General features: G+C 46.4%; 1 protein-coding gene across 7 annotated transcripts in view; it reads right to left on the bottom strand.

Moving 5' to 3' along the window:
• Positions 1-806: 806 nt before the first annotated feature.
• The window catches only part of Eps15l1 (epidermal growth factor receptor pathway substrate 15 like 1), a 141,665-nt gene continuing 116,353 nt past the window's right edge, over positions 807-26,118 (bottom strand). For 4 of the 7 annotated variants that reach the window (XM_045148229.1, XM_004665969.2, XM_045148224.1 and 1 more), the window contains 2 exons: positions 8,869-9,074; positions 807-1,445 (listed from right to left, as the gene is read on the bottom strand). In XM_045148229.1, coding sequence (XP_045004164.1) covers positions 1,299-1,445; positions 8,869-9,074 — 353 coding nt within the window. In that variant the 3' untranslated portion in view covers positions 807-1,298. Of the gene's footprint in view, positions 1,446-8,868; positions 9,075-26,118 lie in introns of those variants that run through there. The other 3 variants (XM_045148235.1, XM_045148244.1, XM_004665971.2) reach the window with 3 other exon arrangements.

Below are 26,118 nucleotides of genomic sequence, written 5' to 3' on the forward strand. Positions count from 1 at the left end.
TTCCTTCTGTCCTCTCATGGGGTGTGCGGAGCCCATCTCCCTCACCTTCTCTATAACAGATGTCATCAATGACTGCCTTAAAGCCAGCTCAATACAGGGATGGGATGAAAGAAGACTGCTTTACTCAGGACCAAGTCGTAACAGCATGCTACACTGGCACTGTCAGATGGTGCACATTATCGATCTCACCACTCTGCCACCTTTACCGGTAGAACCAGCTCTTCCTTGCCAGCCCTGAAGGGAGACCCATCAACTGCATTATCTAGCCTCTCCCATAAGAGCCCATTACCCCCCACAGTCAGCATGAAGACACCATAGAAGAGAGAAATCACTATCTCTTATCATTAACAAAAGGTTAGAATGTTAGGAGGGCTCCCAAGATGGAGTCACCAAGGTCAGGAGAATGGTGACAGAGGCATAGGAAAGTGGATTAACCACATTCCTCAAGAAACCACCAAGTCCTTATCCCCTCCTTGCCCAACAATGCCTCAGGTCATGGTTTCCTGCCCCCTTATCTGGTAAAGTCACATGGTCACTGTTCTGGTGTCACACCCTAGCTATTTTAATGTAATGACCTCCCCTAAAGGAACTTTTCCTTCCACACCTTCCCCCAACTGAAAAAGCCCTAGAAAGCCCACTGCCTGAAAACTCAGGCGAGTTGTGCTCCTCTCTTGTGAATCAGCCCTGGTAGCTCATGCTTTTCCCACATAAAAGCTTTCATCTTTGCCACAGAGTGGTTTGTGTGGTCTTGGTCCTCCCAATCCTTATACTATAAAGTCACATCCCTAGGTTTCAATAAATGAAAATTTTGTCTTCTATTAAAATACTTTATATTAATCATTCAAACTCCATTTTTATACAACAAATGCATACATCGTGGGGGAGGGGAGGCTCACAGATGGGGGAGGGGCTAGGAGTGGGACTTGTCTGCAGCCAGAAGTTGGGAGGGGAGGAACCCAAAGGCTCTACCTCCCCTGCCTACTGTGAGGGGTCTGGAAAGAAGAACTAGCTGACCAATCACCCCCAAGAATGGCACACTGGCAAGACAGACTCAAGGCTGCCAGGCCTTCCCCCCTGCAGCTGTGGTTCTTGCCTGCCCACAGAGGTGTGCTGTGTTTGCTGGCCCTGAACAAGCTCCTCAGGAGCCTGAGGCCTTCTGGCCAGCTAGTCCTTGATGTATGGTGGCTGTGGCATGTCATACGAAGCAGGGGCCACTCTGAGCATGGTGTGTACATACAGACACCTACAGCTTCTCCCACTGACCCACCCTCCTGCAAGTCCTGCTGCACTGGCCCATGCTAGGCAGCTGGCATGTCAGCCTTGCTCAGGGCAATGGCAAGCTCCAGATCCTCCTGTTCCTGTCGCCGCAGCCGCGCCAACCGCTCCTGCTCTGCCTTCTCACTCTCCCGCTTGGCCCAGGCCAGCTGCTGCTCTTCATTGCCAAACTGCATGGAGAAAAACAAAGAAGCAAGGGTTAGAAGCCTAGACTCCACCTGCTGCTCAGAGTGGTGCTGGCAGCAGGCTAAGGACAGAGTGCCCCTAACTCCATGGAAGGTCCAGGACTCCACCCTGTGCATAGAAAGGTGGTGGTTGGGGCTGAGGTACATCTGTATAGACAACTCTGCCCACTTGAAATGTGCTCCTGCCCAGTCTTGTGTTTGTCTTTTATTTATTTATTTTTTTGGTTTTTCGAGGTAGGGTCTCACTCTGGTCCAGGCTGACCTGGGATTAACTATGTAGTCTCAGGGTGGCCTCGAACTCATGGCGATCCTCCTATCTCTGCCTCCTGAGTGCTAGGATTAAAGGCCTGTGCCACCATGCTTGGCACTCTTAAAAAAAAAAAAATTACTTGAGAGACAGAAAGAGGCAGATGGAGAGAATGGGCACACCAGGGCCTCCAGCCACTGCAAATGAACTCCAGATTCATGACCTCCCCCTTGTGTATCTGGCTTATGTGGGTACTGGAGAACTGAACCAGGATCCTTTGGCTTTGCAGGCAAATGCCTTAATCGCTAAGCCTGTCTCTCTTTTCTAAGAAGTAGTTTTAGGGCTGGAGTGATGGCTTAGCGGTTAAACACTTGCTTGTGAAGCCTAAGAACCCCAGTTCAAGGCTCGGTTCCCCAGGACCCACGTTAGCCAGATGCACAAGGGGGCGCAGGCATCTGGAGTTCGTTTGCAATGGCTGGAGGCCCTGGCGTGCCCATTCTCTCTCTCTATCTGCCTCTTTCTCTCTCTGTCCGTTGCTCTCAAATAAATAAATAAAAATAAACAAAAAAAAAGTTTAAAAAAAAAGAAGGAGTTTTAAACTGGGCTTGGTGGCACATGCCTTTGATCGGGAGGCATAAGTAGGAGGACTACTGCAAGTTTGAGGCCATCACAGTGAATTCCATCCAGGTCAGCCTGGGCTAGAGCAAGACCCTACCTCAAAAAAAGAAAGAAAAAAAAAAAGAAGAAAAGGCCAGGTGTGGTGGCGCACATCTTTAATACCAGCACTCGGGAGGCAGAGGCAGTAGGATTGCTATAAATTCAGGCCACTCTGAGACTACATAGTAGTGAATTCCAGGTCAGCCTGAGCTGGAGTGAGACCCTGCCTTGAAAAACCAAAATAAATAAATAAAAATATAACATTTATTTATTTTGGGGTTTTTTTGAGGTACGGTTTTGCTCTACTCCAGGCTGACCTGGATTTCACTATGTAGTCTCAGGGTGGCCTTGAACTCAAGGCAATCCTCCTACCTCGGCTTCCCAAGTACTGGGAATTAAAGGTGTGCACCACCACACCTGGCTCACTTTTTGTATTTTTATTTGAGGGGCAATAGACAAGCATGTACAGGCACAACAGGGCATATTGCTGCAAATTCCAGAGGCATGTGCCACTCTGTGTATCTGACTTTATGTGGGTACTGGGGAACTAAAAACCCTGGGCTACCAGGCTTTGTAAGCAAGTCCCTTTAGCTGCTGAGTCATCTCCTAGGCTCTCTCTGTGTCTTTTTTTTTTTTAATTTATATTTAACAGAGAAAGGGAGGGAGAGATAATGAGTGCACCAGGGCCTCCAGCCACTACAAATGAACTCCAGACATGTGCGCCCCCTTGTGCATCTAACGTGGGTCCTGAGGAATAGAACCAGTGTCCTTTAGCTTTGCAGGCAAACGCCTTAACAGCTAAGCCACCCCTCCAGCCCTCTCTGTTTTGAGACAAGGTCTTCCTATATGGCCCAGGATGGATTACAGGTATGTGCCATCACATCTGCTCCCCTTCCTTCTTAAATTCAAATGGTAGAAAAACCACTTAAATCCTGGGATAGCCAACTTCAAGCCATTTGACATAACTTGGCTATATAAGATCAGCTCTTTTTTTTTTTTTTTTTTTTTTTTGATATAGGGTCTCACTCTAGCCTAGGTTGACCTGGAATTCACTATGGAGTCTCAGGGTGGCCTTGAACTCACAGCAATCCTCCTACCTCTGCCTCCCAAATAAGTGCTGGGATTAAAGGTGCACGCCACCAAGCCCGGCTAAGGTCAGCTCTTTCTGCTGCTCTCCCACTTAATTACACTCCAAAGAGATCTCTAGCCTCAAGGGAAACTTGTTATCTACTCAGTTTCTCCATGCACTGCCTCCAGCTAAACACTCTTGTTTTTTGTTTTTTTTGTTTTTGTTTTTGAGGTAGAGTCTCACTCTAGCCTATGCTGACCTGGAATTCACTATGTACTCTCAGGGTGGCCTTGAACTCATGGGATCCTCCTATCTCTGCCACCCAAGTTCTGAGATTAAAGGCATGCACCACCACATCCGGCTTTGTGGTGATATTTCTGACATCGGAGACAAGACTCTGGCTCTCTAGAGCTAAAGACAGGTACAAGGGAGGCTACTCCAGCCTCTATATGAAGGGTGGAGGAGGAAGCAGAGGCACAGGGGAACAATGGTGGCATCTTCTTTACTTGGCCCTCAGGGCAAACTATCACTTCAGCTATCATCCCTTCCTCTTTTGCCCAAGGGTGCTGGTCAGCAGTAAATGACAGAAATGACCTGGGAGCCAAGAGAAGTTCTGAGCCTCAGAAGTGAGTGCGTAACAGAACATTATATAGCTCTGAGGCTGGTAGAGGGAAGGGAGGGAGGGACATAGCTTCAGACACTGGGGAGGCTGCTGAGTGGCTCAGACAGAGGGCAGGAAGGCATCTAAAGGAAGAGATGCCAGGGGTAGGAGGAAAGGCCCACCCTCCATCTCTCTGAGGCCCAGCCCAGGTTGGATTCCCTGAAAGTTGGTGTTCCCTCTGTGTTTCCACTATGGGGCACAGACCATCCTCCCTCTTCCTCTTTCCACTTTCAGAGTTTCTCCTATCACCATGTTAAGAGAAAAACAAGGAAAGAACAACAGATGCTGGTGGGAATTACTGCACACTGCAGCTTAGAGGAACAGCAGAGAAACAAGGACTTTGCCTTCTGCCAGACAGGGACAGGGTAGCTAGGATCAGCCTGACCCAAATCAACACTTAGAACCAAGTCCTCAAGGGGTGTAGCAATTTGCCACATCTAAACCTCTACCCCACTCATTCCTCATGTTCAGTGTCACTGTGGGGGCCTCATAATCAAAGGGTCTGAGTGGCCAAATTAACCATGTTGTCAGAAAAGTTCCAGTATTTGAGAGTTCACTGGTTCAAGGACAGTACATGAATCCAATAGGGAGACCCACACCATGTACTGAGGATGCCCCTGAGATTCACTTGACTGTAAAGTCTGAGAAGTTTCCAGAAAGAGGATTCTGTTTGTAGCTGTCTTAGATGAGCAAAGCCTTTCTAGCCCTGATTGGAGATGCTTGCACTGGGCCACCTTCTAGTTCTGTGGCCTGGATCATGTGACAGGCAGGGCTTTGGGTAGCACCTAGGGGTGTTGTAGCTGTTCACTATACTGCAGCTTGGCTTTGAATCAGCTCCTGAAGTTGCTTCCCCTTTATACCGTCATAGGACCGAAGAAAGCAGGTACAAAGAGCTGTCTTGGAGACAGCTCCATTAACCAGGACATACATGAAATGGCTTTATTTCAGTAATCTCACAGACATTCATAGCTCATGTGCTCAGTAGGCTGGGCAGTGGTGGTGACAACCCCAAGAGACAAGTGAGAAGAGTCACTTGCTCTTTGAGTTACCTGCCAGCAAACCCACCTCATAGAGCATGGGAACACAGCTCACTGCCTATTCCCCAGCTTGTTCTCACACAGGAAACTGTCTACTCTGATGGCACAATACCCAGCTATCCAGATGTTTTACATTGTTCATGATGTAGATTTCCAGAAACAAACATACAAAAAGAATGATTCTGCTAACCTGCATGTGCTACTTCCTAATGAACAAATGGGCCTGAGACAGAAAGCATTTTTTTTTTTTTTGTTATCTTGAGACAGGGTCTTATGTAGCCCAGGCTGGCCTCAAAATTCTGATCCTCCTGTCTTAGCCTCCCAAGTGCTAGAATGACAGGTGTGTGTTACCATACAGAGCTGAAAGGTTCCATAATGGATAGTAATAAGCCTTGAGACTCACCTCAAGGCTTTGTTTCAGAGGGTTCAGAGGGCAGCACAGCAGTACCCAGGGCAGAGGTAAGGGACTAGAAAGATCTTCACCACAGATCTGGCTAGGCAAAGGTTAGAGACCCCACCATTTCTTTAGGGAGCACAAATACTCAAGCCAAGGCACAACACAAACACTTGAGACCTGGTGAATCCAGAAACCATGAGCCCATCAACTGAGCCCTCAAAGGTCAGGAACATGGAGAGATATCCTGAGTCATGCAATACAATGACTATAGTCCCATTCCCCCCCAAAGGGCTGTGCAATAATATCTTATGGCTTCTTTGGGAACATGGCCATCCTAAGTGGCAAAGATGACTTAAAGCAAAAAAAAAAAAAAAAAATAAGGCTGTAGGTTGAATTAGGCAGGTCTTATTTCCCACTTGAAGATGAAGGTGTTTCAAAATGGAAGCTAAGTGCTGGAGAGATGGCTTAGCATTTAAGGCACTTGCCTGCAAAGCCAAAGGACCCAGGTTCGATTACCTAGGACCCACATAAAACTAGATGAACAGAGTGGCGCATGTGTCTTGAGTTTGTTTTCAGTGGTTAGAGGCCCAGGTGTGCCTATTCTCTTTGTGCCTCTTTCCCTCTCAGATGAATATATATATTCATATTTTTGGTTTTTTGGGGCAGGGTCTTACTCCAGCCCAGGCTGAACTAGAATTCATTATGTAGTCTCAGACTGGTCTTGAACTAACAGCAATCCTCCTACTTCTGCCTCTTGAGTGCAGGGATTATAGGTGTGCACCATCACACCTGACTTCTTTTCTTTCTTTCCTCTCTCTCTTTTTTCTTTTTTTGGTTTTTCAAGGTAGGGTCTCACTGTAGCCCAGGCTGACCTGGAATTCACTATGTAGTCTCAGGGTGGCCTCGAACTCACAGAATCCTCCTACCTCTGCCTCCCAAGTGCTGGGATTAAAGGCATGCACCACCACTCCCAAATCTCTTTCTTTACCTCAAAACAGCAACAACAAAAAAACCCAAAAAACTATTTTTTTTAATATATAGAGAGTGAAAGAGATAGAGAGTATGGGCACACCATCTAGCCAGTGCAAAGGAACTCCAAACATATGTACCACCTTGTGCATCTGCCTTACATTGGTCCTGGGAAATTGAAGCTGGATTGTTAGGATTTGCAGGCAAGTGCCTTAACCACTAAACCATCTCTCCAGGTGGGCATTTAATTTTTTTAATTTATATTTTATTTATTTATTAGAGACAGAGAGTGAAAATGAGCCCGCCAGGGCCCTTAGCTACTGCAAACGAACTCCAGACCCATATGCCACCATGTGCATCTGGTTTACACGGGACCTGGAGAACTTGGGTCCTTAGGCTTCTCAGGAATGCACCTTAACTACTAAGCCATCTCTCCAGCCCCAGGTGGGGATTTTAAATAGTTGTTTTTTTTTTTTTAATTTTATTTGAGAGCGACAGACAGAGAGAAAGACAGAGGGAGAGAGAGAGAATGGGCGCGCCAGGGCTTCCAGCCTCTGCAAACGAACTCCAGATGCGTGCACCCCCTTGTGCATCTGGCTAACGTGGGACCTGGGGAACCGAGCCTCGAACCGGGGTCCTTAGGCTTCACAGACAAGCGCTTAACCACTAAGCCATCTCTCCAGCCCAGGTGGGGATTTTAAATAAACCATGGAACAATGACACTAACTGGATATCACTAAGAAAGCTTAGGAAGGAAATGTGTACTTACTGTGCACTGATATACTAGTTTATTTATTTATTTTTTCAAGTTAGGGTCTCACTACTCTAGCCCAGGCTGACCTGTAATTCACTCTGTAGTCTCAGGGTGGCCTCAAAATCACAGCAATCCTCCTACCTCTGCCTCCCAAGTGCTGGGATTAAAGGCATGTCCCACCCTACTCAGCTCTATTTACTTATTTTTATGGTGTTGGGGATGGAACCTAAGGTCCAATGCAAGCTCAGAAAGCTTGTTATCATTGAGTCATATTCCACCCTTCAGTCTATTTCTAAAACACATATCCTGAACCAGGTATGGTGGTACATGCCTTTAATCCCAGCACTTGGGAAGCAGAGGTAGGAGAATCACTGCAAATTCAAGGCCACCCTGAAACTACAGAGAGAATCTACCTCAAAAAACCAAATCAAATCAAATACACCCTCCCACACACATATCCTGAGTGGGGCATGGTTATGCACAACTGTCACTGGAGCACTCAGAGGTGGAGAGAGGAGGACCAAAATTCAAGATCATCTTCAGTTTGTAGCCAGCCTGGGCTTCATAAGACACTATCTCACAAATTGGAATAAGTCAGGCATGGTATGGTGACTTATCTAGCACTTGGGAAGTACAGGTAGGAGGATCACTGTGAGGACTGAGACTACAGTTCCAAGTAGGTGTGGGCTAGAATGAGACCCTATCTCCAAAAAAAAAACACCAAAAATCAAAAAACACCAAATAAAGAAATATACAACTATATTAATAAATCAGATATCCCAGGAGTCCAAGGATCTCTATACGTAAAATGAAGCAAGGAAACCTCTTTGAAAACATGGATGCATGTCATGTGGTAAAATGGATTGTAGGAAGACAGCTCCTAAAGCTCTCTGAGCACAAAGCTTTTCTGAACAGGGAAGGGTCTCATCAGGCAGGAGTATAGGACAAGTGAGGATTACTTGCAAGATCCCAAGTGAGGTTCCTGAAAGGCTCTTGGCTTTCCCAAATGACTTTTGTGGGGTTTTTCCCTGTTGTAAGGGGAAGGGTCCCAGAGAGGTTGCTCTAGATTAGATTTTCACTGTAGCTGATAAATGAATAAAAATTGAAAAAAAACCCACAAAAAACCAATGTGCTTGACCTGTCCTTGCACATCCCACTTAGGCCATTCAATATCTACTTGTTGCACAAAGTCCTCAGGCAGGACACTGAAACTGTCACACAAAGACCTTTGGGGTACAGCAGAACCCAGATGCAACCTTTGCCATCTTGTTATACTTGGGAAGTGTCTGCTGGCTCACCTTCCAAAAACCAATGAACAAAATAACCTTTCCAGGACACAAATGGCACAAAGAGCTCCTGAGAAGGACATGAGCTGGCATGTTCTGTGCCCTTCTTGTTGGCTGTCCAAACCGTAGCTCCTTTTTGGCTTGATTTTTATTGAGAACCTGGTTTTCTTACAGAAGCCAGTACAGAATAAATAACATAAATGGCAGATGGTGGTGGCTGCCAGAGGCGGGAGGAGCGGGAGGTTCGCAGTTGGAAAGGGACCACCACCCCGAGAAGCAGCAAGCAGAGCAGGAAGGGGTGGCACGGTGGCAGAGTGAAGACTCAACTTACAGAGGTGAAGTCGGCAAAGCCGGAGGAAGAAGCCTTAGAAGGTTTAGCTGAAGAGGAGGGGACAAATGGGTCTTTTCCACTAAATGGGTCCCCAAACCCCTTCTTATTTTGGAACGGGTCGCCGTTGTCAGCCCCAAGTGGCTGGAATGGATCGGGGGGCTCGGGGAACTCTGCAGAACCCAGCTGGCTTACAGGTGTACTTTTACCTAGAAAGTTTAGGAGAAAACAAACAAACAAACAAAAAAATACAAGTTACTCGCCATGGACAGAGCACAGTGCTGAGCAGGACCTGGCTGCCTTTCTGGGGAAAGCTGGGAGTTCAACATCTATTGTTGTTCATATTTATAGTGTGTGGGAGGTGTTGACTTTGGAACACGGGATCCCACATGTGTTTGGCATCAGTTTCACTGTGCACCACATTCCACAGCACAGCTTAAACCAGATTGTGGGCAGCACAAGACCACTGTCTCTCCTCTGTCTCTTACCATAGGCTGGCCTCAACCTCACTAGATACTGAAAATGAACTTGGACTTCTGATCCTCCTGCATCCATCTCCCAAGTGCTGGAATGATGATGCATGTCATTATGCGGGGCACAAGAAGATTTTGAATGTTCCCAACATAAAGACATGTCGAGTGTCTGAGGTAATAGACATGCTGTATTCCAGCTATGTATACGGACTGAGATGTCTAATGTGCCACACATATGTAATAATTACCATGTTGGTTCAAAATAACAATATACATTTATAAAGAAAGTTGACATGCAGGCATGTTTCACAGTGATTCATTTTAGTTTAATGCAGCCACATGCTATCACAGTGAGTTAAAAAAAAACATGCCTTATCAGAATATACAAGCTTTTAAAAATGACAAGAGAAAGAGGAGCTGGCTCAGGTCTACAAAGTCTAAAAGGAGTGTCTGCTAGAGGTCCTCCCCATCCCCGACTGTTCGGGTTAAAATTCCTTTCTGGATCCTGCATCTATTCCTTGGTATTGGGGCCTTTTTAAAAGGCTTTGCAGGGCTGGAGATATGGCTTAGCGGTTAAGTGCTTGCCTATGAAGCCTAAGGACCCCGGTTCAAGGCGCGGTTCCCCAGGACCCACGTTAGCCAGATACACAAGGGGGCGCACGCGTCTGGAGTTCATTTGCAGTGGCTGAAGGCCCTGGCGTGCCCATATTCTCTCTCTCTCTCTGCCTCTTTCTCTGTCACTCTCAAATAAATAAACAAAAAATATTTTAAAAAAAAGTTTAAAAGGCTTTGCAAAGCAGTTGACAGCAGGGGCCCAGGTCTCAGCTGGTCTTTTTTTTTTTTTTTTTCTGAGGTAGGGTCTCACTAGCTAAGGCTGACCTGGAATTCACTATGTAGTCTCAGGGTGGCCTCAAACTCACAGCGATCCTCCTACCTCTGCCATCCTCCTACCTCTGCCGCCCAGTCTGGATTAAAGGTGTGTGCCACCATGCCCAGCTGGATAGTTCTTTATAGCAAGGCAGAGAGGGTTTAGGATTGGGGAAAACTGAGGCCAGGAAACTATTTGAAAGGTGTGACCGGAGGTCATGTGGCTCCCTCTGAAAAGTGCTGGCTGGAACCTTCTTCCATTAGATACCAGGCCTCTTAAGCCCTACTCAGCAGAGAAATGAAGCCCCAGCCAGACTGGGTTCCCGTGTAGAACCTACAGTGTGACAAGTCATGCCATACCAATCCACTGCTTCTGCCTGATGCTGCTCTGTCACTTCAGTAGGTGTACAGGGTACTTGAGAGACCAGACACTTGACAGGGTGCAGGGCTCAGCCTGTACTGTCCTGTTAATTGAATTGCACAGACTGGCGCTTGCAGTTTCAAAGTCAATGTTCAAAATGAAACCAAGATCCATTATGATGGTCTTGGACATCTGGCTACATGGCCAACATACTTGAGCCTAGGGACACCTGCCTTCTTGGCAGAACCAGCTATGTGGCCACTGGTTTCCCCAGTACAACCACCTAAGGTCACATTTCTACAGTCCCAAAGATGTCCCTCAGGGCTCCAAACTCAGCCTACATTAGCCCCCTTCAGCTCTGGGGCTTTTTATTTATTTATTTTTTCCAATTTTTCTGAGGTAGGGCTTTGCTCTAGCCCAGGTTGACCTGGAATTCACTATGTAGTCTCAGGATGGCTTCGACCTCACAGCAATTCTCCTTCCTCTGCCTCCCAAGTGCTAGGATTAAAGGCATGTGCCACAATGCCCGGTGAGAAACAGGGTATTTAAAGGAGCAATGAAGTTAAATGAAGTCACTGTGGTGAGCTTAACCATGACTGCAGTCCTATTGAGATTAGAAGTAGTGTGAGAATCATATGGGGTTGGCTACTCATCACCCAAGTCTGCTTGAGCTTTCACAGAAAGTATCCCAGGCTGGGCAGCTCAAATAATGGATATTGCTTGTTTAAATTCTGGAGTATTTCCAAGATTAAGTTGTCAGCTGGGAACTAGGATAGGGATGAAGGGTACACAGGGCAAGGGGAGATAAGAAGTCATTCCAGAACTTGGGGAGCTGGGAGAAGACCATCAAGAGTTCAAGGACACCTTTAAACTTTTTATTGTTGCTTTTTTATTAAAAATTATTTATTTATTTATTTATTTGAGGTAGAGAGAAAGAGAGAGAATGGGTACACTAGGGCCTCTAGCCACTGCAAATGAACTCCAGATGTGTGCACCCCCTTGTGCATCTGGCTTACATGGGTCCTAGAGAATCAAACCTGAGTCCTTAGGCTTTGCAGCAAACGCATTAACAGCTAAGCCATTTCTTCAACCCCTGTTGTTGGTGTTCTTTTGAGGTAGGGTCTCACTCTAGCCCAGGCTGACTTGGAACTCACTCTGTAGTTCCAGGCTACCCTCAAACTCACAGTGGTTCTCTAACCTCTGCCTCTTAAGTACTGGGATTAAAGGCATGCCCTGTAATTCCTGCCCAACCCCCATTTTTTTTTTTTTTTGAGGTAAGGACTCACTTTAGCCTAGGCTGACCTGTAATTCACTATGTAATCTCAGGGTGGCTTCAAACTCATGGCAATCCCCCTACCTCTGCCTCCCAAGTGCTGGGATTAAAGGCATGTACCACCATGCCTGGCTTTCCCTGGCCTACCCTTATATTTGGCTACATGGTTTAAGGCCAGCCTGGGCTACATGAGACCCTTTGTCAAAAAGAAATACCATCCTCCCCAACACAAAACAAACCTCTGTGCTACAGTGAGACCCTACCTCAAAAACAAACAAACAAACAGGGCCAGCCATGGTGGTGTAGCCTTTAATCCCAGCACTCAAGAGGCAGAGGTAAGAGGATCACCTGAGATGACATAGGGAATTCCAGGTCAGCCTGGGCTAGAGCGAAATCCTACCTTGAAAAACCAATCCCAAACCAAACCAAACCAAAATAAACACACACACACACACACACACACATACAAAAAAAAAAAAAAAAAAAAAAAAAAAAACTTAGCCCAGCTTGGTGGTGTCTTTAATCCCAACACTCAATAGGTTGAATTAGGAGGGTATCAGTAAGTTTGAGGCCAGCCTGGGACTAGAGTGAGATCCTACCTTGAAAAGGAAAAAAAGCAAACAACAAAAACACCACTTTTTACTGGGGCAGGGGGTGCTGGCATACTGAGGGATGAGGACATGAGCCTGCTTGGGTCCTACCCCCATAGCCTGTGAGGAATTTGTATGGGAGATAATGATTTCTGTGTTCATGGTCTTGGTGGCATGGTCCTGCCTGGTGTCTTCTCCATAGACTCCCTGCCACACTGCTTTCCAGCTTGTCCAGTCCCTAGAACCTCTCCCTTCACCTGGAAATCCTGTCCTCTCAGTGGATCACCCCACAAGATCCCCTCTGGCTCTATGCCCTTCCTGTGGCACTGGCCTCTAGAGGCCAGGCCAGCAAATGCTGCCAGTGTTCCCAGTTTCAGCCAGCCTGGGATTCAGCATAAATTGGATCAGAGTGAGGGGCCTGGTGCCACCTACATAGGGACCCAGGACTCTCTGAGGAGCTAGGAGGGAATAAAGGTTTGTAGTTGTCCTTGTCCACAGGACAAGGCAGGGCAGTGCTGAGCTGGGGTAATGCCAGGCCAATTGTGCCTCAAAGACTAAAGTGATGTGGCTCAAGTGACAGGTAGTTCAGGAGTCACCATTGGCAGGAGACAGGCTCAAAGCACCAGGGTGCAGCACAGCATCCTGGCACTGGCAGCCAAAAGGGTAGTGGTATTTCTTAATAATGTTTCTGCTGGGCATGGCAACATTTGTCATCCTAGCACTTAAGCTGAGTTTGGGTCAGCTGAGACCTTATCTGCCTCTCCAAAAAGGAAAAGAAAAAGAAAAGTGTAGCTGGGTGTGGTGGCAGTGGCACATGCCTTTAATCCCAGCACTGGGAAGGCAGAGGTAGGAGGGTTGCTGTGAGGTCGAGGCCCGCCTAAGACTACCTAGTTATTTCCAAGTCAGTGAGACGCCACCTCAAAAAAAAAGGGGGTGGGCTGAAGAGATGGCTTAACAGTTAAAACAGCACCTGCCTGTGAAGTGTAAGGATCCAAGTTCAGTTCCCCAGAACCCAAAGCTAGATGCATGTGGAGGCGCATGCATCTGGAGTTCACCTGCAGTGGCTAGAAGCCCTGGAGTGCTCATTCTCCCTCTCTCTCTCATAAAATAAAAGAGCATTTTTATAGGTTCTTAAGATGCATTGCAAAGGTCTGCAGTATCTCTTGGCCTTGGTTAGAGAAGGTGTCTTTTTTAAGTGGGCAAAAATTACTGGGAGAGACTTAAAACTCATCAAAGTTTTCAGAGTGAAGTGCTGAGTGCTCAGTTCCAAAGGGGATGTATACATAACTCCCTCCAAGGCTCACAGGACACTGCAGAAGAGGGGGCACAAAGAATATAAGAGCTGAGCCAGGCATGGTGGTGCACCCCTTTAATCCCAGCACCCAGGAGGCAGAGGTAGGAGAATCACCTTGAGTTCAAGGCTACCCTGAGATTACATAGTGAAATTCCAGGTCAGCCTGGACTAGAATGAGACCCTACCTCGGAAAAAAAAAAAAAAAAAAAAGCAAGAGTTGAAGGATAAAGAATGCTATGAAACGGGGGTCTTCCAGACATGACATGGCCAATAGATACCATAATGAACTTACAGCAGGTGTGGTAACCTGCACAAGACAGGACCTATCAGTATTCTATTATGGATGGGAAAGGGCCTCGTAAGAACCTGTCCCACCATGAGAAGATATTGGGACTTAATGGCTTAAGGGGGAAGGGGATATTTTCTTCACTGCTATAGCCCATGCTCTAGTAAACAATCTCTTGCTCATGCAAACAACCCTAATTTAACTCAGTGGGTTACACACACAAGAAAAGACATCAATGTAGAAGTAAGACTAGTTGGGAAGATGGGGGAGTTTAGTGGGAGTACAAGAGAAAGTAAATGGAGGAGTGGTGGTGAATGTAATCAAAATACATTCTATACAAGTATAAAATTATGAAATGAAAATCCCAGCACTCGGGAGGCAGAGGTAGGAACATCACTGTGAGTTCATGGCCACCCTGAGACTACATAGTGAATTCCAGGTCAGCCTGGGCTAAAGTGAGACCCTACCTCAAAAAACCAAACCAAACCAAACAAAACAAAAAAACCAACTAAGTAAACAGGGGCTGGAGAAATGGCTCAGTGGTTAAAGCACTTGCCTACAAAGCCCCTGTTTGGCTCCCCAGTATCCACATAAAGCCAGATGCACAATGCAGTGCATGCATCTGTAGTATGTTTGCAGTGGCTAGAGGTCTTGCTGTGCCCATTCACTCTCTTTTTTTCTCTCTCCTTGCAAATAACTAAATAAAACACGTAACTAAATAAAAAGTAGGAACATAAAAGAGAGGTAACCCCAGCTGGTTCCCAAGAGTGAACACCATGGCACAGAACATGCAAACAAGCCAGCAACTTCTGAGCCTTTTTTATCTTTGCAGTGAACACCTCTTCCTCCTTTAAAAAACAACACTTTTTCTGGGAGGGGCAGTTCAGAATCCAGTCTGTTGTGATCTAAGGCTGAGGTTTCTGATGAGCAGAAAGATCATCAGAGATGAAAAGCACTGTTCACACCAAGAATCGCTATAAAGGGTGTTTGCGCTGCTGCAGAAACCGTTATTTATTTAGGAAACATGACTGGGTTCACATGAAACCAGGGCACATCAACTGCTCATCTCTTGTTTTCAGAAAAAGAACATGGTATTTTCTGGGGTGTGTTCTTCTAAAGTGCTGGCATACAAGTGCTGCTGAATCTGCTACATGCAAGACACTAGCACTCCAGGTAAGCTATGGCCAGGATTTGTGCAATGAAGCCAGCCATACTGCAGCACCACTCAGGCCCAAACTTCCCACTTTGCCCCCAAGTTATTTTTAACAACTAGTTTTCAAACATTTTGAGTCTAGTTCCTGCTTTTATGTAACCACTTCTGCTAACTTCATAATTATTTTTTCTGATTTTCTGAGGCTTATTGTGAATATGACAAAGTGGCTTTTATCCTCCCCCCAACCTGCTCTCTGAGAAGCCAAGTCACAATGCTGTTGACATGGCTATGGGGACACAAGTAAGGAGAGATGGCTGCTGAGAAACCATTAAGAATGAATAACAACATTGGAGGCTAAAGCAGGTTTGGGTTTGAGACCAGTGTGAACTACTGCCTCAAAAAAACAAACAAACAAAAAAAAAAACCTAGCTGGGCATAGCAGTACACACCTTTAATCCCAGCCAGCACCTGGAAGGCAAATTGATGTGAGTTCAAGTCCGCCCAGAGAATACATAGTGAATTCCAGGTCAGCCTGTGCAAGAGTAAGACCCAACCTTGAAAAAAAAAAAAGAAAAGCCAAACAAAAAAGAAAGCAAAAGTCTGGTGACGTTGTACATGCCTTTAATTCCAGCACTTGGGAGGCAGAGGTAGGAGGATCCAAGTTTGAGGGCACCCTGAGATTAATGGTGAATTCCAGGTCAGCCTGAGCTAGAGCTACCTCAAAAAACAAAAACAAAAACAAAATAAAAAAGCCCCCAAATCATAAAACTGAACAGTAAATAGTAACAAAGATAGAAAAAAAGAATCATGTGGGCTGGAGAGATGGCTTAGCAGCTAAGGCACTTGCCTGCAAAGCCAAAGGACCCCGGTTCAACTCTCCAGGACCCACAATAAGCCATACAAAGGGGCACATGTATCTGGAGTTCATATGCAGTGGCTGGAGGTCCTGGTGTGCCCATTCTCTCTCTCCCTCTCAAATAAATAAAGTTTTAAAAGAAAAAAAAGAATCATGGGACTGGAGAGATGGCTTAGTGGTTAAGGCACTTACTTGCCTGCAACTTGATTCTCCAGTAACCACATAAAGCTGGATGCAAAGTGGAACATGCATCTGGAGCCCCTAGTGCACTCACTCTATCTCCATCTCCTTGTAAAAGAAGAAAGAAAGAGAGAGAGAGAGAAAGCAAGCAAGCAAGCTGGATGTGGCGGCACACACCTTTAATTCCAGCACTTGGGAGGCAGAGGTAGGAGGATCGCTGCGAATTTGAGGCCACCCTGAGACTACATAGTGAATTCCAGGTCAGCCTGAGCTAGAGTGAGACCCTACCTCGAAACAAAACAAAACGAACAAACAAACACAAAAAGTAAGAAAGAAATGATTGACTACTACTAACCAGGTTGGTACCTGGCATGAGGTTTTGTAGCCTTTCCTAGATCTCTGTGGTGAGAACTTTCTGTTCCCACAGCATGGTGGACAGTGACAAATGCAGAGCCATGACATGAAAGACCCCTGCCCAGGCCCCTAATGCAGTCCTGAATGATACTGTGTTAGCTGGGGGCAGACTGAAGCAAAGGCAAAGTAGGACTATTTTCAAACCACAGCAGTTTCAACAGTTGCCGAAGTGGTGTACCGAAACCACACACAGGCCTGACTTCGGCAAAAACAATACGAACCCCATGGTTTACCACAGTGTGCGATGTTAAAAAAAAAAAATCACTTGGTGGCTGGCCCCACCCTGCTGGAAATATCTTTAATTCTATTTCTCAAGGTTTTTGAGGCCATTCCTTTCCCCCAGCACATGGGAGGTGGGGGTTGGGGTGTTGATTTGGCGGGGTAAGGTGAAGCTGTCTAGATCATCAGTGTTGGAGAATGAAGCGTACCTTGGCTTTTTCCAGTTTGCTTTCCAGGAACCCTCCCAAAGGGTTCTAAGAGTCAGGCTTGAAAATCACAAAGAATCTAAATAATCAGGCCCTCAGACACTAAGACAGGGAAAGGCTATGACATCAACCCAGACCTGTTTTTTTTTTTTTTTTTTCTTGAGGTAGGATCTCACTCTAGCCCAGGATTCACTCAGCGTCTCAGCATTGCCTTGAACTCATGGCAGTCCTCTGACCTCTGCCAAGTGCTGGGATTAAAGACATGCACCACCCTACCACGTGCAGCCCGTTCTTTTTTTTTTCCTTCAATATTTTATTTTTACACTTGATCTTAGCCAAAAAGCCAAGAAGCAATTTTTTTTATTTTTATTAATTTATTTATTTGACAGAGAAAGAGGGAGAGAGAATGGGCATGACAGGGCCTCCAGGCACTGCAAACAAACTCCAGACGTGTGCGCTCCCTTGTGCATCTGGCTACCATGGGTCCTGGGGAATCGAACCACAGTCCTTTGGCTTTGCAGGCAAATGCCTCAACTGCTAAGCCATCCCTCTAGCACTCTCCCCCACCCCCTTTTTTTTCTTTTTTTGAGGTAGGGTTTTACTCTAGCCCAGTCTGATCTGGCACTCACTCTGTAGTCTCAGGCTGGCCCTGAACTCACAGCGATCCTCCTACCTCTGCCTCCCAAGTGCTGGGATTAAAAATGTGTGCCACCACATCCAGCTTTTTTCTTTTTCTTCAATAAATTCACTATGTAGTCTAAGGGTGGCCTTAAACTCTTGGTGATCCTCCTTCCACTGCCTCCCAGTGTTGGGATTAAAGGCTTTAAATTTTTATTCATGTTATTTTTATTTAATAATAGACACAGAAGAGAAAGAGAGAGAATGGGTGTACCAAGGACTCCAGCTGCTGCAAACAAACTCCAGAAGCTTGCATCTCTATGTGCATCTGGCTTGATGTAGGTACTGAGGAACTGAACCTGAATCATTTGTCCTTAAATGCGGGGCCATCTTTCCAGCCCCTCAAAAATCTGATTAAAAAAATACATTAAGAGGCACATGCATCTGGAGTTTGTTTGCAGCAGTTGAAGGGCCTGATACAGTCTCATTCTCTCTACTTACAAATAAATAAATAAATAAAATATTTTAAAAAATCAAAATCATGTCTGGTGGTACACACCCATAATACCAGCCCTCAGAAGAGGGCTACATGAGACCCTGTCTCAAAAATAAGAAAAAAGCAAGGTGTGGTAGTGTACACCTTTAATCCGTGAACTTAGGAGGCAGAGGAGGAGGATCACTGTGAGGCCAGCCTGAGACTACATAGTGAGTTCCAAGGTCAGCCTGGGCTAGAGCAAGAGCCTACCTCGAAAAACCAAAATAAATAAATGAGGAAGGCAGGCAGATAGACAGACAGGTAGGTAGGTAGGCTGGGGCAGAAAGATTATGGTTTCAGGCCAGAATGGACTATAAATGGAGACCCTGCAGTGAAAGGGAGAAGAAAATGCATACAGGAGTGTGAACATGCACTTGTTCCACTTGGATCCTGCTGGGTTCTATTTACACAATTCACTGCTGTACTTGGAAAATGTAGTTCTGCAGATGAGCGATAAATACAGGAAACCCCCCCCCCAAGAAAACAAACCAAAGGTTTGTGGTCAGGGCAGCTGCCCCACCCCAGATCACACAACTGCCAGGCCGTGTATCCTGACACAGAACAACTGTCTTGTATTCTATCCAATGTGTAAGTCCTTCACCATACACAGCTCAGGACAACCACACACTGTCACACACTGCACAACACAGACACCCAATAAGAGCCCTTCACCTCACAAAGCCCAGGACAGCCACTCAATTGTAACACATCCCACACTACAGCCATTTGTCCTCAACACAGGATGCTCACACAGCCACAGTCCCTCTACAGGACTGGGCAGGGCACCATGCCAGGGAGGGTCACCCAGAGGACACTGGCATAGGCTCTTATTCCCAGCCTAACATCAATAACAAAAAATTAAAGTCAGTAAAGAGAAAGAAAACAAGACTGTTGTGGGCTCAGAACTTTTAAAACACACAGTGCATCCCTGCCACATTCTATTCTCCCTGTGGCTCCCATCGCAGGAGGAAGGACAGTTCATTTTGAACCCGTGACACCTAGCCACATGGCAGCTTGCAGGCAGGACTCTTGCAGACCTGAGGAGCAGCCTGGCAGATCAAAGCTGAGCCAGGCAGCATAGGCCGAGAGATAAAAATCTGAGGTCCCCGTGATCACAGCATTTGAGATTTCCCACCAAAAATATTTACCGAGTTTTAAGAAGACCCGCTTAATGCAATGGAGGGAACAGGATGAGGTTTGGGTCTGAATTGTGGAGAAAACCTGAACAAATATTTACTATTCTCCACCTGTGCCTGCTTTCAATTGCGGTGCGGTGTGCTGGGGTCGTGGGAATCTCCTGGGCTGGTGAGCCGGTGGATTAGTTTTATTCTGCCATTGAAATAAAAAGGGATTGGAATGATGGCTCAGTGGTTAAAAGTGCTTGCTTGCTCGCGCCTTTAATCCCAGCCCTCAGGAGGCAGAGGTAGGAGGACTGCCATCCTGAGACTACATAGTTAACTCAAGGTTAGCCTGGACCAGAGTGAGACCCTACCTCAAAAAAAAAAGAAAGAAAGAAAAAAGAAAAGAAACAGTGTTTGCTTACACAGCATTTTATTAAAGTGTGATACCCCAGTACCCACTGTAAAGCCAGATGCACAATGTGGTCCATGTGTCTGGAGTTAATTTGCAGCAGCAAGAGGCTCTGGCACCCCATACTCTTAACTTTCTCCCCATCTATTAAATAAATAAGCAAATAAGATAAAGTAGCCAGACATGGTGGCACACACCTTTAATCCCAACACTCAGGAAGAGGTAGGGAAGAGGTAGGAGAATCAAAGTAAGTTTGAGGCCAGCCTGAGACTACAAAGTGAATTCCAGGTCAGCCTGGGTTAGAATGAGATCCTACCACAAAAAATTGAAAAACAGGCCTGGAGAGATGGCTTAGTCGTTAAGGTGCTTGCCTGCCAAGCAAAAGGACCCAGGTTCGATTCTCCAGGTCCCACTTAAGCCAAATGTACATGGTGGCGCATGCGTCAGGAGTTTGTTTGCAGTGGCTAGCTAGAAGCCCTGGCATGCCCATTCTCTCTCTCCCCCTCTCTCTAATAAATAAATAAATAAATAAAATCTTTTAAAAAATCAAAAAAAAAAAAAAACCCACAAAGGAAAATGAAAAACATGGCCATGCACTTTGGGTCCACAAAATACAAATGGGATATAAAGGAGAAAGGTAATTTTCTACAAAAGCTCTATGACATTGACATGAAGCTAAAGTTGGGCTACTTCAGCCCTAAAACAGAAAAAAAAGGTGGTGTTGGGAGGGGTAGGCAAGATGATGTAAAATGCTGCAGATTATGTGTCAGCTTTTTCTTTTCTTTTCTTTTTAGTTCTTCAAGGTAGGGTCTCACTCTCAGGTTGACCTGGAATTCACTCTGTAGTCTCAGGGTGGTCTCAAACTCATAGTGATCCTCCTACCTCTGCCTTCCGAGTGCTGGGATTAGAGGCGTGCACCACCATGCCCAGCTAAGGGTCTCACTCTTTAGCCCAAGATGGCTTAGAAATCTTGAGTGACAAGATCACAGGTATGGCACCTGTTAATTTTCACAACATGACACAGACTGGTAAGTCTCCCTAGTGCATGTTGAGAAATCACTTACCTTTTTAAAAATATTTTACTTTTATTTATTTATATGAGGGAGAGAAAGAGGCAGAAGAGAGAGACAGAGAGAATGGGTGCACCAGGGCCTACAGCCACTGTAATCAAACTCCAGATGCAGGCAGTCCTGGGGAATTGAACTTGGGTCCTTTGGCTTTGCAGGCAAGTGCCTTAACCACCAAGCCATCTCTCCAGCCCCATATCTGTTCTTTGACTGGCACCTTGAGAAGGACTACTCCAGGAGGGGCTCAGGGAGATTCTATCTATGTAGGAACAGGGTGAGGCCTGGGGGAACCCTGGGCTATGCTCGCTGTGGAGTTGTGGGGGCTGCTGGCTTTGTTTCTCCCTACACAAGAGTGCCAACGTTTCAAGCATGACACCTCTTTACGTGGCAGGAAGGTGCCTTACCCACATTTAACAAAACCATCAGAGAACACTACACACATGGCCTAGAATGGAGTGTCACAAGTCCCATGGAGGACTCCACTGGGAGCCCTCATCGGTGGGGACATCTGGAATGAGGTGGATACAGTCTGATGGGGGATCCCACCTGGCTCTCTTTATGGTCAGATCCCCATTGATCAGAGGCATGTGGGTGGGGTGCTGACCACTGAAGAATGTAGAGCCACATTGATTCTATTATAAAGGTAGGGAGGCTGCACCCAAGCTGTAGTACTGTAGTAGAGCCCCTTGGGATGCACCATAGGTGGATCCTCAGACAAGCCAACAGGCAACTCCTATTGGCTCATCCCAAAGGCAGACAGGGAGCCCTATGTCTGTTTGGTCTTGCATATTGTCACCCCGAGACTCCCCACTGGCTGACCCCTGTGCTCTGAAAACTTTGTCCCAGCCAAACATTTGTTTCTTGAGCTGCTCAAGATCCACTGATTTTTTTTTTTTTTTGCACTTCTGGATACAGAGGGTAGATGTGTGCCAAGGTAGGCAAATGCTCCTATTTCTAAACTTGATCAGCCTTGCAGAACACTTAATGCCCCACACAGCATCTTCCAGGGCACAGGATACTCAGCAGCATCACAGCTGGCAGCTACATGCAGCCCTGGCACACACCCTCCAGGGTTTGCTTTGAAACTAGCAATGCCTGGGGAGTGAGTAGAAAAGGTGGAGCTCTGCTAGCTTGGGTGTGTTAGGCTGCTCATGAGCCTCCAACCCCAACCCCTGACTTGGCTGACCAGCCATGTGGCAGAATCTGCCAGGCCCCCTAAACTGTAACAAAAGCATGTCCCATTCTAAATCTAAACACGTACTCTTTGCCACCACTGAGGGAACAAAATTAAAGTAGTTAAGTTCAGGGCAGAGGTGAACCGCAGGATTCAGATGGAGATGCCATTTTACAAGTGGACTCTGGGCAATAAACAAGGTTTGGGGACAAACTGGCAAGGACAGAGTGAGAACCCCACCACCAGACTCCAACCTTGGCGTAGGATTTTACAGGAAGGGTGTTGAGTGTATACAGGCATGGGTGCCATTTGGAACCTTGAGGTTTCCTTTGTGACAATCTCTTGTGGGCCACTTCCCTTCCCCCAGTGGTCACAGTGACCACTGTGAAAGCTACTATGGCTGCCTTGTGTGGACAGCAGGAACCTTGTCTGATAGAAACATCTTTTCTTGTTTAGGTGAGCATTAATTCCAACAGGGTAAAGGTTGGACATATAGTGTAATTTGGATGAAAGCACTTGCTGAGAGTCATACTATCAACAGCAGAATCCTGGGGAAGGGGTGGAAAGGTCTTAGCAGTAATAAAAATGATCACTAAGCCAAGGATAGGTTAAAGGTTACTGGCTGGTGAACGGGTGTCACTTGGGCTCTGTAAGAACCACAAGGCTGGGTTATGCTGACAGGAAGTGGCAGGGTGGGGCTGAGACAGGATCCCACTTTGGCAGCACAGCCCCGAGGCCAATCACTGACACCCACACAGCCGCTTCCTGCACTTAAAAAAAAAAAAATCTGTTTCTCTCTTTGCAAATCAACAACTTTTACCTAGAAACTTCAGTGGTAAGTTCTGACTGATCTCCACCTCCGGTCCGTTGTAGAAAAAAATACACCACTCTACCTGGGGGGGAGGTGAGTACTCAATTTAACTGACAGGCTTCAGAGCTGTTTTGCATCTGCCTGAAAAGAAACTAGTTCCCTTGGGCCCAGACACCTGCTAGTTATTTAATACCTTGATAGTTCATCCTAGAAAACACCTCCAGGCATGGAGAACTCAGTGCTCTCAAACACCTAAGCTCTGCATGCCCCAACAGGTGACCAAGGTTCACGTTGCGTGAGCATAGATGACCAAGTACAAGCAACCCAGCCTTGAGAGCTCAAGGAGGCCCCCAGGGGGAGGGAGCCCTCTCCTGAGTAAGTTCAGGGTCAGAATTAAAATATGCACTATTTATCCTTAAGTGAATTGAATGCCAGTCTAGTTAAAAAAAAAAAAAAAAAAAAAACACCATACACAACAGCAGCTCTGAGGGAATCTAAACATGAGACAGCACCAAGAAACCACACATGATTCAGACCCAACCTGGCACTTAGTCCTTCTATGAGTGTTGACCCGCAGGGATCCCCTGCCAAGCAGCCACTGAAGTTCTTGCAGATATCAACAGAAACATCTGTGAATGGTCACCTTGTTGAAGCAAGGCCTGTGGTGGCTCTGAAGCCATGCCTCAGTCTTTTCCAGGACAGGAGTCTCTGGAAGAAGGCAACTATGTCTAGTCCCATATCTGGTGACAGTTGGGGGTGGGGACATAGGTCACATCACTATGCAAAGGTCTCATAGCCACCTGTTAGGCCCAATCTGGTCCCAAGTCCACAACTGAGACCTAGTGAGGTTCAGGTCCTTACTCAGGGATGCCTAGGGGCTCTTACATCCTGAAGCCAGCCTGACTGAGCAGCATGATGGGTTCTAACAGTGTTAAGTGGTTCAGAGGCTTCAGGGAAGATTCACTTCTAGGCAGAGAGAGGAGGATTCTAGAAACTTTTCAGTCCCCTGGGAGTGGAAAAACCCTGGGTAAGAAGGTGATGATATTAGATGTCTGTCACAGGATGGTAAAATTAGGGACAAGTTCACCTTTTATGTTGATTCATGAGAATGAAGATATAATGCTATGTCAGAAGAAATACTATTATCTCTGAGCTGTCTTAACATTAGAATGTCTACTTCTAACAGTCACATAGCTCCTCTTCCCACCGCTCAGCCATGCTGGACCAACAACTCCCCGCCCCTCTGCAAAGCCTCAAACCCGGCAGCCCAAGGGCCCCAAGCAACTTCTTGTGATCAGGTAAAGGTGACCACTGTTGCATGCTGGTCACATGGTTTCCCCAAGTAAGAAGAGGACAGGCTGGGAAGAAGGGAAACAAAAAGTACATTACAAAAACCAGGCATGGTGGTGCAAGCTTGTCATTCCAGCACTTAGGCTACTTGAGGTCAGAGGATCACGAGTTAAAGACAGCTTGAGGTACAGAAAGCCTGTCTCAAGCAAAAGTCCCACATTAGCTTAACTGGATCCCATCTTAAACAGCCAACACTTGGGGAGGGATGTTATCCAATACCTGTTAGTGGGTTTCCAGGTAAACTATGAACCCCTCAGCATGTACAAAGTAGATGGGATGCAAGATGGGGAGGCGCATAGCTGGGTTCCGACTCTCTGGACCAAGAACTCAGTGCCAAGTGGCCTAACTGTTCAAAGGAGACACAAATGCTTCCATATCAGCACAGCTTGTTAGGCTGTATGCAGGAGAGGGGAGTATATGTTGTATGACAGTGGCTTACAGAGTTAGACGTTAGTATGAGATCACAGCACTCGACACTGCATCCGCCACATGTCTGTACCTACCACCCAGCAGTGTGTATAACACAGCACTTTTTTGTTCCACCATTGCATCTGGGTAGGATAAACAGGAGATGCTTAGGCACACAAAACACCCTGGTACCCTGCAGCTGCTCAGGGACCACAGCTCTCAGGACATTCAAGAGTCCAGCTAGGCTCTCCTGAGAGCAAAGTGGGGAAGCCTACCAGAGCTGCCCTGTTGCTACCTTAAGGTGTGACCGTGGCAGCACATGTGACCTCACGATTCCTCTTCCTTTGCCTTATCAAGTTCACTGGTCTTGCTAGCATGCAAGAGATGAAGAACACATAAGGTCTCCTGGGAACAGAGGTGCACCTAGGCCTCACAGACCATGGCAGAACACAGGCTATACCACAAAGGTGCTGGGCACAAGCAAAAGAAGCCACGACTTATGGTTCTCAAATCCCAAACCAGCTCTTAAAAAGACTTCTTTCTAAAGCCACTGAGTGTGTCAAGTTTCAGAGGCACCCTCTGCTTTCTAAGTCCACTTGGTACCTCAAGCAGAGGAAGGGGGCAGGGCAGAGAGAAAGTTCAAAAGTAACCCAGTAGGCTGAGGTACCCAGGGATGGAGGTTTCTATGAAACAATGAAAATGAAGCTTTGCATCTGCTGGTTATCAAGGGGGACCACTCCTCCTTAGGGTCCCCACATGGTGCTGCTCCGTGTGTTTGTACTTATGTGAATGTGTGCATTCCACCTATGGGTATTTTCACACTTGAGTGGGTATAAGCATGCATGTGGACATGTGCATATACTGATAGACAGACATTGTGTGCACTACGTAGTGCCAGCATCTCAATCACTAAGCACACAAGTAGACATGTACATACAAACACATTTCTTCAAGCACGCACTATTTGATTTCATGTGCACGTGAGCACATGGGTATGTGTGTATAAGAATGTATGCATGCATGGAAATGTATGGCATGCATATGTTTACTGTGTGTATGCACACACTCAAGCATGTATATAAGAGTGTCCTGTTTACTTTTTTTAAAATGTTTTTTGTTTATTTTTATTTATTTGAGATTGACAGACAGAGAGCAAGTGAGCAAGAATGGGAGCGCCAGGGCTTCCAGCCACTGCAAACAAACTCCAGACGCGAGTGCCCCCTTGTGCATCTGGCTAACGTGGGTCCTGGGGAATGAAGCCTCAAACAGGGGTCCTTAGGCTTCACAGGCAAGCACTTAACTGCTAAGCCATCTCTCCAGCCCTCCTGTTTACTTTTAAAGGGGTCACCTGAGAATCCTATGGTATATCCATGTGTGCACATAGTTTTGCTTCCACCTTTGTGACACACTTCCTCTGTGCAAGGAGACTATGGCTGTGGAGGAAGTGTGATCAACAGGATGAATGAGTTAGGACAAGTGGAACTTGCTAGTTGCCTCTAAGAACCAGGGTGGAGCCCATGGGTAAGACTCAGGGGAGGGAGCAAGCTCTGGCTGGCAGGTGAGTGCCATCTCCCTCACTGAAATGACA

Source organism: Jaculus jaculus, chromosome 1 (assembly GCF_020740685.1).
Source record: "Jaculus jaculus isolate mJacJac1 chromosome 1, mJacJac1.mat.Y.cur, whole genome shotgun sequence".
In the NCBI taxonomy this organism is placed as follows: Eukaryota; Metazoa; Chordata; class Mammalia; order Rodentia; family Dipodidae; genus Jaculus; species Jaculus jaculus.